This window comes from Pieris napi, chromosome 4 (assembly GCF_905475465.1).
Source record: "Pieris napi chromosome 4, ilPieNapi1.2, whole genome shotgun sequence".
Classification (NCBI taxonomy): Eukaryota; Metazoa; Arthropoda; class Insecta; order Lepidoptera; family Pieridae; genus Pieris; species Pieris napi.
Genome location: NC_062237.1, coordinates 2,075,803 through 2,091,658, shown reverse-complemented (window position 1 = coordinate 2,091,658; position 15,856 = coordinate 2,075,803). Strand labels below are relative to the sequence as shown.

The window sequence follows — 15,856 nt, the reverse complement described above, 5'->3', positions numbered from 1 at the left end:
TTGTGTAACACGGTTCTAGCACGGTCATGGGACGATGTAGTCGACTCTGATTGAAGAAAGACTAGCTGTATATGTATTTTTTAAGTGCATTACCAATCTGTTTATTAGTTCCTGTACATTTAACCACAATGGCAATGAAAATCAGGGCTTGCCTGAATGTCCACGGCGAGCGTATTCAGTGAAGCCAATGTAACACAGAGCACGATATCTTTTTTATATTCAGTTTATCTTTTGCGAGTTGTAAATTAACATTTATTTCTTTTTTTAACGCAGAACTATTTTTCAGTCTTGTGCAAATTTTTTGGGATACTATGTTTCCATTTGAAACTTTATATTATATTGCAACTGCACTTAAAAGTGAACAATGAGCACTTGACGTATTGCACGTACTTGAATTCCTCGCCTTGTGGTTAAACTCATTAAATACCGCTTTATGGTTCCCTCAGTAATAAAGTACGTTATAGTCTGGAAGGAAACATGCCACGTCATTGTGAAGTTCTGCACACTTCATTCAAGTTTTAATGGTTACCCTGTTCGTCCACAGAATCTAGGGTTTAAATTTTTGTTTACCAAGAAAATGTTTAAAAGCGTCGGCGGTCCTAAAATCAGAGGCAATATTGGGAAAGTGGTGGGGAGCCTAGATCGTCTCGTGTGTGTGTGTATAACCTCACCATTTTAGGCCACCAATTGTCCCGATATCGCCACTGATTACAGGGCCGTGTGTAGACTTTAATTCTGGCCTAAGTTAGGCGGTTAGGGGTGCTGGAATACACATGCCTGGGATGATGTAGAGTCGGGCTGCTGCTCTTCTCTTCATTCTTCGGATATTCAACCAATCTTGCTATGACACATGTGTATAGTATGGTAAAAAGCACCTATACTTATGTACCATACGAATCGTTTGAATATTGTGTATAACTTTTTAAGTTGATCCATCTTTAACATACATAATACACAGCAAAGTCAAAGACGGACTCGGCCCGAACCTATAAGGTTCATTGCAATGCATTTCACAAGCCTCAGCTGTGTCAAAGACTTTAATTGTCTTGGGTTGCGTAATGAGTAAAGTCAAAGAGTTAAAGAGTTGTCAACATATATCAGCGGGTAGATGGTTTAGTGTGTATATGTTAAAACCTACATTTTTGTAGGTTACGGGCTTGATGCTCGGATTATTCGTTTCGGGTTATATATGCTTGCACTAAAGATTATTATAAAATATACTAAGAGTAATGTTAGTTCGATTTATGGGGTTCATGACAAACAATTATTTGTCAGCCTTTGATTTTTATTGGCTTTAGTATTCAGGCTAAAGCATTAAAAAGTTTACTCCCCTCATTCATGGTTTTATTACATTGTAGGAACTAGGGCGCTGATTTGTTTCTTAGCATTGTAAACAAAGTTTGAGAGGAAAAGACAAATGAATGAAGAAAACATACAAAATAATATGTATGTACCTATTTATGTTAATATATAAATACCAATATTGATAAAAATAAAATAATATACATTGAAATAAATAACTAAACTTAACATAAACTAAAATATATTAGTAAAAGAAAGTCCCTTTAGGCAAGGTTCCGAAGATACTGGCAGCGTTCCCCCTTTGAATCGCTAGACTTCGGTCTGTATAAATTATGTAATCTCTCTTCAAAAACATGAAAATGGATTTTTTTATGTTACAGGACAATCGGGAGGCTCACCTGATGTTAAGTGATACACCATGGACACTCGCACTGCCAGAAGGCTCGCAAGCGCGCTGCCGGCCTTTTAAGAAATGGTACGCTCTTTTCTTGAAGGACCCTAAGTCGATTTGGTTCGGAAATACTTCAGTGGGCAGCTGGTTCCAGATAGTGGTGGTACGCGGCAGAAATTGCCTTAAGAATCGCTTAACGACGGACGTCAAGGTGATACGGATGGTATTTTGTATTCTGCCTTAACGTCCGATGATGAAACTCAGCCGCAGGTAGTATTACTGAATACGTGGCTGGGACCACAAGGCACAAGATCATGACCACCATTGTGCCAGATGGGCAGATGAAATTGCGATGACGGCTGGCGAAAGTTGGCTGACAGAAATATCTGGAATTCTTTGGTGGAGGCTTTTACCTTATTTTGTGTTGCCGGCCTTTTAAAGAATGTGATATCTATAAATATAAGATAAATTTTAAGGCGATAGTGAAAGATTTAAGTTGGCGCCTGGTGACTCCTGGTTTTCTATTCAATTCTAAATATTATTATTTATTACGTAAGAATATTGTAAATACTTTTTATTTTTTATCTAATAGGAGGCAAACGGGCAGAAGGCTCGTCTGATATCGCCGCCCATTTCCAGACACTCACTGTTCCGGAAGGCTCGCATGTGCGTTTCCGGCCTTTTAAGAGTGGATTCGCTTTTTCCTTGAAGGGCCCTAAGTCGACTGTTATCTACTACTTACTGTTTATCTGGTGTTGTATTTGTATGTATATCTTGATTTATTAAGTCTTCTGCCCTTTTCAGATTCCACTATTCCTTATATGTTTAAGAAATAAAACCATATAAACAAAATTATACTTTAATTTGAACATCGAATTGCACATATTACTTTCCATTGACATTGTAACAGCTATAAAAATACACAGTTCACAAATTTAATAAGTATTTACACCAATGGGCTCAAAGTTCCTAGAAACTATATTGATGTAAACACTTTATATTACCCCTTACTTATAAACGTGTTTTAAATATAGTTTTATAAGTAAGGGGTTGTTTTGTTAATACAGACCGTCTCAGGAAAATAAAGATTAATACAAATTAAATATTATAGTTACGACATTTTCTATGTTTTGTGTCGACCAGTGTTAGTATAGATACCGCCAAATATCTTGAACAAATGTCCTTCAAGCTATTGGAGGGGGGTGGCGGGAGAGTGACAAGTCGATCGCGTGATTGGTAAATCAGTTGACGTTTGTGCAAACTTCCATCCCACTCCCTTTAATGTTCAAGATGTTTGCCGGTATCTGTACATCGTTATAGCGATTGTAATCCCAACTTCAATGTGAAGCGCACTACGGTTATTGCATGCACAAAAGTCAGAATCGGTATGGCTATTGCTGTTGGTAGTTACAGAGTACTGGTACAGTAGCAATGAGTCTCATACTCAACCATACCATTTTTCAAACAAATATTTGCATGCGTTTGTCAAACTCAGTTACTAATGGCTTGTAACATGAGTTGTACCATTCAATAGTGTACGATTCGATAACTTGTTTGACAGCTCGAACGTATCGATACACATATACTTATTATATCCCAATTTTTACACAGCGCGTTTTAAGTTTTCCATACAATGAGCTATTGTTATTTTTTATAACACTAGTATATAATATGTACAAGCCATAAATAATAAAATAATTTTTACAACATTTATTAACTAATTTATTAACACTATTAAACTTAGTTGCGAACATTAGATAAATAATTCTACACAATAACAATTCTTATATACAATTTTTCAATACATAGGAGTCGGCCTGTATGTACATATTACTAACAAGTATACATTCATGTTACAATTTCTACATAATATCTACACACTATAAGCTTAAAGCTGTCTATATGTCTGTGACAACACGCTAAGTATCTGAAACAAAGAAAAATAAGATTAGAACTTTATATCCAATCAATCAAGTGACTCCCAAGTTGTGGGCTGTTGCTATAGTAACGACCTATAGGATCATATGGGTACAATAAAGATAAATTCATATTTTATTTTAAAAGGTTTAGTTTTTTAGTTAGAAGTAGGTACAGAGAACGTGAAAAGTAAATTGCACAACACAAGTTCTAAACTTGAAGGTTAAATGTTGACAAATTAATAAAGGAAATAAATATTTTCGATCCTCAGGAAGGGGGGGGTAGGTAGCAGCGGCCACTACCTACCACCATTGATGACGCCTTTTACGCCAAGTTAAGTCAGTCGTAGCGTAATGTTATATATCAAATAAAATTTAAATCATTTATTAATTTAGGTAACACAATGTACCCTTATGAACGTCAATAAAGAAAAACATATTAAATGATTCTAATTTTACATTGGCAATAAACTCTCCGCCACACTTTTTATATATCTATACTATATATCCTACGTTTCTTGCTGATTGCAGATAAAACTTTTCAAATCCAGAGTTTTTCAATTATAAAAGAAAAACTTTTCTAGTTATACTATATCGGTGGAGATATTTTAGACTTAACTGTATATATACAGTGTAAATAAACACACTATAAGCCTCTTTTTTATTAGTTACAAAAATATATATTTTATTTTCAAACTCCGCAAGAGCGATAAAGACAGCGTTACCCCTGTTTTATAGTTGCGTGTAAAACCCTACGTTTACAAAAAAAATATTCTCTTTGTAGATAATTTAGTGTAGACTGTAACGGACTGAGTTAGTCATAAACTACAAGCGGTAATTGACTACAAAATAATTTGTATATTCTTTTTTCAAACTACACAAGAGCAATAAAGACAGTGTTACCACTTAACTGTTTTATTTGTCGTATGTAAAAAAAATCTGTGGCGCTTATACCTCTTTAGGCCTCAGATTTCTGAATCTATTTCATGATCATTTTTCAATCTAATAGGCAAGTAGGTGATCAGCATCCAGGGCTTTTTTGGGTCTAAGACATGTCGGTTTCCTCACAATGTTTTACTTCACCGTTTGAGCGAATGTTAAATGCGCACATAGAAAGAAAGTCCATTGGTGCACATCCGGGTATCGAACCTACGACCTCAGGAGTCGCACACTGAAGCCACTAGGCCAACACTGCCCAAATGTCGTGTGTAAAGTCCCAATTTTCGGCGTATTATGGATCATCAAGAAATATATGAGATATTAATAATAATTATTACCTAATACACAAATAAAGAAAAATGTTTTTTCTGTATGCGTCTTTTACGTTTTAGCCGCGGAATGTTTAAACGCACGTGCACCACGTGAATGTAATCTGTGGTTGAAGCTATAAAATTATTCCTGTATTTTTATTGACGCATCTCATCTGATTTATTATTTTGAACGGTGAGTTATTTTAACAGTATTTCACTACAATAGATGGTGATTCACACTTTTATAACATTTACAAACTCCAACCATCGTAACACTTTGATAATAGTTGCGCCGAATGATATTGGATACATTGTATCAAAGACCAAGTATCTAAGGCAATAAGTGATTAGTCGTATGTACTGATGCCAGTATTAACTATACCAGTTTCTTCGCGGTATTCTTCTTCACCTTGAGCAGTGTTGGCCTGTGAACGTGGCTGTTAAAACTCTCTCTTACGATGAAGGAAAACATCGTTCGACATGCCTCAGATCAGGCTCATCACCTACTTGCCTATTGAGAGAAAACTTACTAAACAGACACTGATTTGAAGCTAAGACTTAGAGGTTGTAGCGTCATTGGATTTTTCCTTCACTGTATCTTCTTCAGTCACACTCTTCATTTCTGAAGGTCGTGTTAGTTGCACAACTTCCTCCTTTCCCCCCTATCTTTGGCAAGCCTCTGCGCCTGGGTGATGGTGAGACCCGTAATGGCCTTTACTTGATCGGTACAGCGAGTATGGTGCCCTCCACTCTGCCAGTCATGATTAGTTTTTCTAGGCTTTCTGGATCTCTGCGTGTAACATGTCCAAATATCTTAGGATGCGTTGGTAACATAGTGTCGAAAGACGATTCTTTACTTGTCTTAGTATGGACACGTTTGTTTCCTTCACTATACCGCTTACAAGTAAATGTTAAATGCGGAGAAAGAGAGTAAAATTGATTGGGACATAAGACACTGCTTTCATAATAAGTTTGTTATACATTTGCATGAGATCCGTCATCTTTCTATTATGTATATTACATACATAATCAGCTTGAAGGTTTTATTTTTTATAGAACAGGGGGCAAACGGGCAGGAGTCTCACCTGATGTTAAGTGATATCGCCGCCGCTGCTTTTCTTTCAATTGGTACGCTCTTTTCTTAAAGGACCCTAAGTCGAATTGGTTCGGAAATACTTCAGTGGGCAGTTGGTTTCACATAGTGGTGGTGCGCGGCATAAACTGCCTTAAAAAACGGTCACTTGTGGAACAACGGACGTCGGTGATACGGGTGGAATTTTCTATTCTGCCTCGACGTCTGATGATGAAACACAGCTGCAGGTATTAATCCAAACAACTCTGATCACTCTCCGTGGTAAATGCGGTAGAAGATGCAGAGAGACCCCACATCTCTACGCAAGCCGCTCGGAATACAAAATATACAATTGAAATGTTTTTGTTTTGTATTACTTGTTTAGCAAATTAATTTATCTCAAAGCCGTATAGGGGTTGAGCAATATATGGTTATAAACATGACCAGAATATATAATTATGACGCATAGCTTCACATTCGTTAGTGGACGAATCAAGGCCGCAAGGTTCTGGCTTTCTTATTTTCATAAGTGAATTTCGAAAACCTTTAAAAAAACATGTGTGTACTTATGTACACGCCTTAGAAGTTATACTTCTTTTGCGTAACAAGATAAAAATCTTTTAAACAAATTTATCTTTCGCCATATTCTACGTTTGTAGTAAAAACGACACTAACAATAGAAAAAAGGTATTTATATAATCTCATTCGGTAATATTCTAATTATGAAATGAAATACAGACTTTTACTGGCATATTTTATTTACATACTTCTTTTAGAAAATTAAAAAATTGTAAAGAATGTAAGTGCGTGCCTCCTGCAGCCTTGCGATTCTGTAACTCACTTTTCGAACTCGCACAGCGGTTTTCGCAGCGGCGGTTCGCTCAAATCAGTCGTGAAGCAGTAATTTTACGATTTGTCATTCTGATAAACAATAAAAGTTCGAAAAGTGAGTTACAGAATCGCAGGGCTGATGTCTATAATTACATTCTTCATTTTTTATATGATAAGTCTTGGTTTTTAATTTATTTTATTATTATTTATTACTTAAGATGCCATGTGGAACATGGTGTAATGGTTGCAGCTCTTTACAAACGTTGTGTAAAACAAAAAACTTGGCGATTAAAAAGAGTGGCGGAGAGTTTATTGCCAGTTCTTCTCTTCCGTTCTACGTCCTTGATTTGAGAACTGGCAGTAAATGTAAAATTAGAAGCATTTAATATATATTTCTTTTTTGACGTTCATAAGTGTACATTGTGTTACCTATAATATGAATAAATGATTTTTGACTTTGATAATAGAAATCGATATCTTCGAAATTAAACACTTGTATACTATAAACATTTACTCACTGTTTTGTTTCACGTTTCTCAAATTTCCTAAGCAATTTAGTTAAGCAAATATCTCGGATACCGGCAATTCTAAGCAAATATGTAACTGTTTTAGAGTTTGCGTAATTAAAGCAGTAATTTGCGGGAATACGGTTTAGTAAACGTTTCCTCTTTGTTTACCTTCAATGTTTTTAAACGTGGAATTACCTTACTCTAATGACGGAAGATTATTCATTATGGGGCAATCTGTCTCGTAGATCTAACCAAAAGAGTACGGAACAACTTTTCAAGGCGAAAAATATCGGTTTTATTTAGCCGAGTCCGTATTTTTTAAATCGTAAGAGCGCGGATTAATATTAAGATCACACTCAAAGCTCATAAGAATTCAGTCTTTGATAATTTCAAACGTTGCCATGGCAACCTGCGCTTCGTTACTTCTGTTTTAAAGAATTTCGCAGTAAAAGTATGTTTTTTAAATCCTAGAATTCATCGTGATTTATGACTATTAAGATTCGTTTCTATTTTTTTTATTATATTTTATTGATGTTAGTTTAGTTATTATATAAGTCTACATTTTTATTTCTAATTTTATTTTTGTTGATTTGGTTTTGCATTTTAAAATAAAATAAATCAGTGGCGCTACAACCTTTTTAGGTCTGGGCCTAAGATTTCTGTATCTGTATCGTGATCATTTGTCAATCTAATAGGCAAGTAGGTGATCTGCCTCCTGTGTCTGAGACACGCTTTCGACTTTTTGGGTCTAAGCCAAGCCGGTTTCCTGAAGAATCAGGAAACCGGCTTGGCTTTCTTGAAAAGAATGACCTCAGGGCTGGAGTCGCACGAGTTGGACACTAGGCATTTTGCATTTTACCCTTAGTATTTCTTTTTTATTCTTCTTATGTTATCTAATAGTATACATATAAGTATGTACTATAAATACGACAAATTGTTAATAAAGTAATAATCTCTTGTAAAAAATGAATATTTTTTTAAAGATTGAATTGATTTCAGACATTAAAAAACAATTTTGTTTATTTTTGTACCCTTCACAGAAATTCATAGAATTTTTTCACGTCAAACGGTAGAATTAAGTTATTGAATGCGAAACGAAATAAACCTGACAATAGCTGTTTTTGACAAATATACGCGGGAATGTCTGCATATGACGGCGCTGAAATATTACATTTTTTATCTACGTACGATTATTAGTGTGTGTCTAACGACTACTTCCCTGTATGTGAACTATGTGTATATGTGTGCGTAAATTGTGAACACGATACAAACTGGCATATTCTTTACTCGATGGATCATTAGGAACTGCTTCGATGGAAGGTAGCACATGGGTTCACGGGCTCTAATCCTTTAAAATGTTAGCTGCTGATGGAGCTTATTCATTTATAAATTAGTTTAATTGCCCTCTTTGAACTAAAGTACTTTTACGTCTCAGTCAAATGGTATTTACGTTTTCATACATGAGGTCTTTTTATTAACATTACAACTATTTGACTGTTCAATCTCACTGATTTATTTATGAATAAGGACAAAACTTTAGTTAAATTAATTGTGTCTAGTCAATAGTTATCGTGATGTAATCAAGCCAATAAAGAGAAGAGAAGAAAATTTTATAGGATTGATGACACTACTTTTTTATTATATGTGTATGACGTTTTTATATTTAATAAAAAAAAATTTAAACCCGGAAATGGGTGCAAAAGGCGCAATGCTGGTCAAGTTGGAGAAAAATGGAGGAGGCGTACGTCAAAGGATGGAGCCAAAAGAATGCATGATGATGATGAATATAAACCTTAGTTTATATTCATCATCATCAGGCATTCTTTATACTTATATATATCTTAATATAGATCACATCTAAACAGATAAAGAGTGATAAAATCCAATTTAATCAAAACAATAGAAGATCGATTATCTAAAGGGCAATAAACTTTATAAAATAATATCTATGTAATGTAAGTAAGCAAGCTTCTGTATCCAAGCTCTAAAAGCTTACTCTATAAGATGCTAGACAATCATGTTTCACTTGGGACCTATTTGTTTTGGGAATGGAAAAGAAAATCTAAAGTGCTGTCAATCAGTGGACTGGCCACATTTATACTAATCATGAGGATTAATTTTAATTTTAAATGTTTGTAATAAATAAACTCGAGCAGTGTTGGCCTAGTGGCTTCAGCGTGCGACTCTCATCCCTGAGGTCGTAGGTTCGATCCCGGGCTGTGTACCAATGGACTTTCTTTCTATGTGCGCATTTAGCATTCGCTCGAACGGTGAAGGAGTTCTTGAGGAAACCGGCTTGGCTTAGATCCAAAAAGTCGAAGGGTGTCTCAGACACAGGAGGCTGATCTGCCTTTGCTTAGTAAATTGACAAATGATCACGATACAGATACAGAAATCTGAGGCCCAGACCTAAAAAGGTTGTAGCGCCACTGATTTATTTTATTTTAAAATGCATAAATAAATAAAATATAATAAAAAAATTAGAAACGAATCTTAATAGTCATAAACCACGATGAATTCTAGGATTTAAAATACATACTTTACTGCGAAATTCTTGGACTTTCTTTCTATGTGCGCTTTAACATTCGTTCAAACGCTGAAGGAAAATATCGTGAGGAAACCGACATGTCTTAGACCCAAACAGTCGACGGCGTGTGTCAGGCACTGAAGGCTAATCACTGACTTGCCTATTGGATTGAAAAATTATCATGAAATAGGTTCAGTAATCTGAGGCCCAGTTCTTGAGAGGTTGTAGCGCCACTGATTTTTTTTATTTAATAAATAAACTTACTACTGTATCGTTTAAAACAAATTATTCTTTGAAATGTCCAGTGCAAAGACGGGACAGGCTGCTTGTACAATAAAGTATTCCGGCTTATCTGTACTTACAATATATTAAGATAACCGCCAACAAAGAAACGTATTAGTGATAACTAGAGAGGAATAAAAACAATGTGAGAAAATCTATTGGAAACGCGAGTGATAAATATCTATGATTGCTATCAGAAAATGGGCTCGGAGTGAGATAAAATATATTTTCTTGTTCCATTGTTATTCAATATTCACCTTTTCTTTTCTTTTAAATGGATTTGTTTTAGATATATAAATATATGTATATATATTAATATTTGCTCGATCAGTAAAGGAAAACATCGTGAGGAAACCGGCTTGTCTTAGACCAAAAAAGTCGACGGCCTGTCTCAGGCAAAGGAGGCTGATCACCTACTTGCCTATTAGATAGACAAATGATCATGTAACAGATTCGGTAATCTGAGGCTCAGACCTAAAAAGTTTGTAGCGCCACTGATAACTTTTTATTTTATTAATAATAATTCAACAGCGCTACAACCCTTTTCTGGAATCTGAATTTTTTTATCTGTTTCGTTTTAATGTTTTGTGCAAGTTTGGTGATTCTTAAATGGTAAACATATTAAAAAAAAATACAAATATTACTTATAACGCTGTTTATATGTGCTAATAGTAAATCAAATAACTCTTGCTTGTAAGGTGAAGGCAAACGTGATGACAAAAATGGCATGTTTGAGTCCAAAAACTCGTGTCAGGTACAGACTACAAGTCTATTAAAAGATTAAACGGATGCAATATGATCCCAGTTCTAGCGTCACTGGACAATTATTTATATAAGTACAGTAAAAACAAATAAAAAACGGATTCGGACAATAATTATTTTCCTTCCTTTATTTTCTCCCTTTATCGTGCCTTCACTTTAACACATACAGCAATGAGTATATTACTATATACATATATTCCTATTTTAAAGGTCGGCAATGCATTCGCGAGCCCTCTGCCATTGTGAGTGGCAATGGGAGGCGGTAAAACTAACATCAGGTTTGCCTGCCCGTTCTATTAAAAAAAAGGAAATTATCTAGCTTTAAATTTTTATTACTTCAACGTGTACCATGGTCTATCATATCTAGTCAACTACAACACTCTCTGGCGTCTGAATGAGTAGCATGGTTTTAGTTTCTAAAATAAAAATATTACTTTTAAATAAAAAAGTTGTACGGCAAACAAAGTTATACAGATTGTTTTTGTTATACAATTGTCTATCTAAAATCTAAATCCTATATATTTTGGTAATCTCAAAATTATATATGTAGGGGAAGGTGGGGACCCTTCGTACGGTTTTCACATTTAATTTTTTTAATTTTTTCTTTTTCCATGAATCAATCACCTGATAGCTTAAATTTATAGTCTAACTATCTGAGATTCAAATAAAAAAATGACAAATGATTTCATCCGATGTTTCAACCACAATTATGATTTAAACTAAATCTGGAATACGTACGAATCTGCCCCATCAACGGGGCACCTTCGTACACGTGTTGGGGGTACCTTCTTACGCTGTGGGGTAGTTCAAAATTCATTTATTAGCAATTAAATTAAACACAAAAATAAAGATTTAACTTCTATTAAACAAAAATAAAATACTTTTCTTATGTAAAACAAACTTTAATTAGTTAGGTAACTTAAATTTAGAATCACATTTTTTACTCTTTGGTGTGGATTAGCACTTCTTATTTTCGGGTTTGGCAGTATAAATTCGTGGTTTTCCTGGCCGTCATCGTCATTAATTGTTTGTTTTATTACTTCTTACAAAATGCGGATAGGGTCGAAATGCCTCTGGTGTCAAAACTGACTTCGAAGGAACTACTATTTGATGGATTGGTAATTTATTCACAGCATCTGGTTCACAAGCTTTGATGCTTGTGAACCAGATGCTGTGATCAACCTTAGTCAAGATGCCTTAACAGTAGTGTGATATGTAGCAAGTCGAACAAGTAATTTGTATGAAAATGACGTTCGTGTTGAGAAAATATTTTAGTACAATTCGTTCAAATGTGCCCCATCTAGTGCTGTCCGAATGTACCCCACTAACTGAATAACAACAAAATATAACTTATTTTAATATTAATAGGAAAACGTCATAAATTAAGTATTGGAGACGTATCTTAAGTATATTTTGCTAGTTACTGATAGAATACTCTACACGAAAACTTATTTTAACTACGGTAACAAGAGATAAAAACATAGATCAAAAAATTACTTACCGAGCGCGAAAACACGTCCATGCCTGTAACTTCACTCTCATCGGTGCGAATTTCACGAAACTTCGTTGATGTACAGTTGGTACCTCGACTCATGTACACATACAAAAGCAAGACTGTACTTTGTTTTGTTCAAGTTTTATTTTGACTGTATGAATGTGCCCCGCGTACGAAGGGTAACGATCTTCCCCTATATCTATTATCTAGTGTAGATAAACGTTACTAACATACTACATATGCTAGCTGTCCTATTACATCGGATTCAACACAATCTGATCATTAATCTATATCATTCAACTTTAAACATCAAAATAAAAACACGACATATTTAGATTGATTTATAGCCAATTTTTTATTACACAAATAATGAATAACTTTATTGCTCAATCGATTGAAATAAACGTACATAAAGCTTCGTGAATAATAAACATCTGGAGTGTATGTAGGTGTTCAAAGAAATAATAATAGCTTCGCGATAAATTACTGTGTATCGAAAAATTGTTAATAAATTGCTTTAAAATTAATATTAAAAGTACAACATTTATTTTATATAATAGGGGCAAACGACGCAAACGAGCCTACAGGATGCTCATAAAGGGCAGTGTTCGCAGCCCATGTTTAGTGGGTGCGTTGCCGGCCTTTAAGTGAGGAGTACCTCCATTTAATATATCTTGTGTTATTCACTTTTGTATCTGAGATACCGGTTCAGTAGTGAGTTTATATTTAAACTTATACAATTAAAAGAAACATAGAAAATGTATCCAATTAAAGTCGAGGTAATTAATGAGCATTAATTTAGTTAATAATACTTTTTAAAAAATCCTTACCAATATTTACAGCGCAGATACAATCGGCTCCTTATCAGATGAAACTACAGTCTTATCTACCAACATGTACATCTTAACGCAGTCTTCGTTCGGACTTGGGTTGTCCTCTGGCTTTTCATCCGGGCTCACATTGTCATCATCTTCGTACACTTTAACTTTATCATTTAATTCTATCCTATATCTAACAGAAGGCATCTTATTTACGGTCGAAGTCAACAAGGACTCTTGAACGGTTTCATTTCCGTTACAGGTTTTCTCCGATCTGTACATTCCTGTTCTATCCGATTGATTAAAATTCCTTTTAGACTTCTTCGTCACTAACGCACCGAGACAGGGCAGAATTTGCTTGAACTCCTTGCGAAAGTTCTCGTTCAACCATGCATACAGAAACGGATTGTAACAAGTCGATGACATCGCTATGAAATGCGCTACAAAGAACAGAACCATATAATACTTCCAGTCTTCGGCAAACGAGTAAAAGTCACTACTTATATTAATTAAATTTAACGGGAGCCACGAGAGGCCGAAAATAGCAACCATAGCTATCAACATTCTGTTAGTTCGTCTTTTTCTTTCTCTCTCTGCATCTTCTTTTTTACTATTCTTACTTCCGGGCCTCGATTTCAATCTATCATTCAATTTTATACTAACGCACGTATAGCAGAATGCCATTACTATAAAAGGTATAACGAATTGCATGATAGTCGTTACCGCGCCGAAAGCTTTCCGGATTTGATCCGATGGCCATTTTTCTTCGCAGAAAATGTCTTGAAGGGTCATATAATAGCCATAAGGAAAGGTTACCGATAGAGCGAAAACCCATATAAATATAATGAGTCCAATGCATGTCGTTATCTTCATTCGGGGTTTGAAAGGATAAATTATTACGAAGAACCTATCAATGGCTATAGAGGTGAGGGTTAGAGTGGAAATGTAAACGCTACAGCCTTGAGCGTAAGGCATTATGTGGCAGAGGGGACCACCAAATACCCACCTGCCTAAAAACGTATACAGGGGAGTGAAGGGTACTGCAAACACGCATAGTAATATATCAGAAAGCGCTAAGTTAGTGATGAAAAGATTAGTGACAGTTTGCATGGCTTTGTTCCGGATGACAGCGTAGCACACGAGGGCATTACCGAAGATGCCTACTGTGAATATAATTGTGTAGGCTGTGCAAAAAGCGGCTTGAATGGCTTTATCCTCGATCGGGTCCGGCGGGACTGTGATGTTCTCATTTTGACTGTAGTTTAAATTGTATAAAGATTCGTTGGTACTCCATTCGGTCGGCATAATTTATCGATTTCTTAACTTGGCTTCAGTGTAAGGCGGTTGATGTTGGCATGTTTAAGCAGCCAACTGAGACAGATCGGTGTATTTGAGCAAACAAAATGAGAGACGTTCATACTGTTTGTTTCAGTTCTATTAGCTACTCATGCGTGTCAATTGTTTTCATTGTGCTGTTTGCTTATGACTTGATAGCTCCATCAACGCCAAGATGTCTGAAAGCAAAGACAAAAGAGTTAATTTGTTTCTTTAAGAAGTAATTCAACGGTATAAATTTATTATTTCGTAGACAATAAATTCGGTATTTACTAGACTAGAAGACGCTGAGCTCAAAGAAATTCATCTATATATATAAAAATGAAACCCGTTTTCCGTTGTCACGACATAACATGAAAACGGCTTGACCGATTTGTCAGATTCTTTTTTTATAATATTCCTTGAAGTACGAGGATGGTTCTTACGGAGAGAAAAATTAAAAAAAAATAGTGAAAAAGTCTAAAAACAACACTTTTCTATATTACCATACAAAATATTCGTAATAATATTTAAAGGCAATTTGAACTTTAATACCATATCATAAAGTTCAAGTGTTAGTGGAGGGGTTCCGGGAAGGTAAACTTTTATTTTTTGACATAATGTATTTGTTGTATTATCAACTTAATTTTTTTTATCTTACTAGCTAGACCGGTGTCCCGAATAGCAGAATAAGTATTTAAAATAAATAAAGAATCGACTGTTAGGCGGTACAAAAACGCCAGGTTGTTAGTCTTACAAAATAAGTAAAAGTTACGTATTAAATTCCCTAAGGATAAATAGACAACCTTTTTAGTACATATGCTCCGTTTTCCTTTCAATTTAGGTCAGGATATGTCTTATTACCGGACAATAGCCTGACACAATTTATATTCCAGTCCATTTAATTTGAATTTACATTCTTGATTCACACTATTCTGATTTAAACTTGTATTACGTGATCACGCACTTCATTTAGTGTAAATAAACCGAACCAATTTCACGTTTTGACTGAAATTTATTGTTAAGGGAATCGCAATTCATTTTTAGAAATATGTTTAAACTCTCAACTTCCTGAGGAACGTTCGCATATAAATTATATACCCCCAGATAAAGCATAAATCAATTAATAATAATAACAACTTTATTTATGACAAAAGGGTTATGGCAGAATTCATATATCGCTAGTCCCTACACTAGGGAGGCCCTGTGTTGTGGGTAACTAGAAAACAATTATTCCGTGGTACATGGCACATGTTTAAAACAGTTTAAAGAACAAAATAATAATAAATTTAGTGTTACAGATTAAGAATGAGTGATTGAGTGAGTGTGTGAATGGGTGTGTATGCGCATGTATTTGAGAGTATAGCTGAAAGTTGTTATGATCGTG

At 34.9% G+C, this 15,856-nt stretch overlaps 1 protein-coding gene across 1 annotated transcript in view; it reads right to left on the bottom strand.

Moving 5' to 3' along the window:
- Positions 1 to 3,419: 3,419 nt before the first annotated feature.
- LOC125048958 (prolactin-releasing peptide receptor-like) overlaps positions 3,420 to 15,856 on the bottom strand; it is a 72,110-nt gene continuing 59,673 nt past the window's right edge. Inside the window, exons 2-3 of the mRNA XM_047647939.1 lie at positions 13,168 to 14,669; positions 3,420 to 3,620 (exon numbers count right to left, since the gene is read on the bottom strand). Coding sequence (XP_047503895.1) covers positions 13,174 to 14,460 — 1,287 coding nt within the window. The 5' untranslated portion in view covers positions 14,461 to 14,669 and the 3' untranslated portion in view covers positions 3,420 to 3,620; positions 13,168 to 13,173. The remainder of the gene's footprint in view (positions 3,621 to 13,167; positions 14,670 to 15,856) is intronic.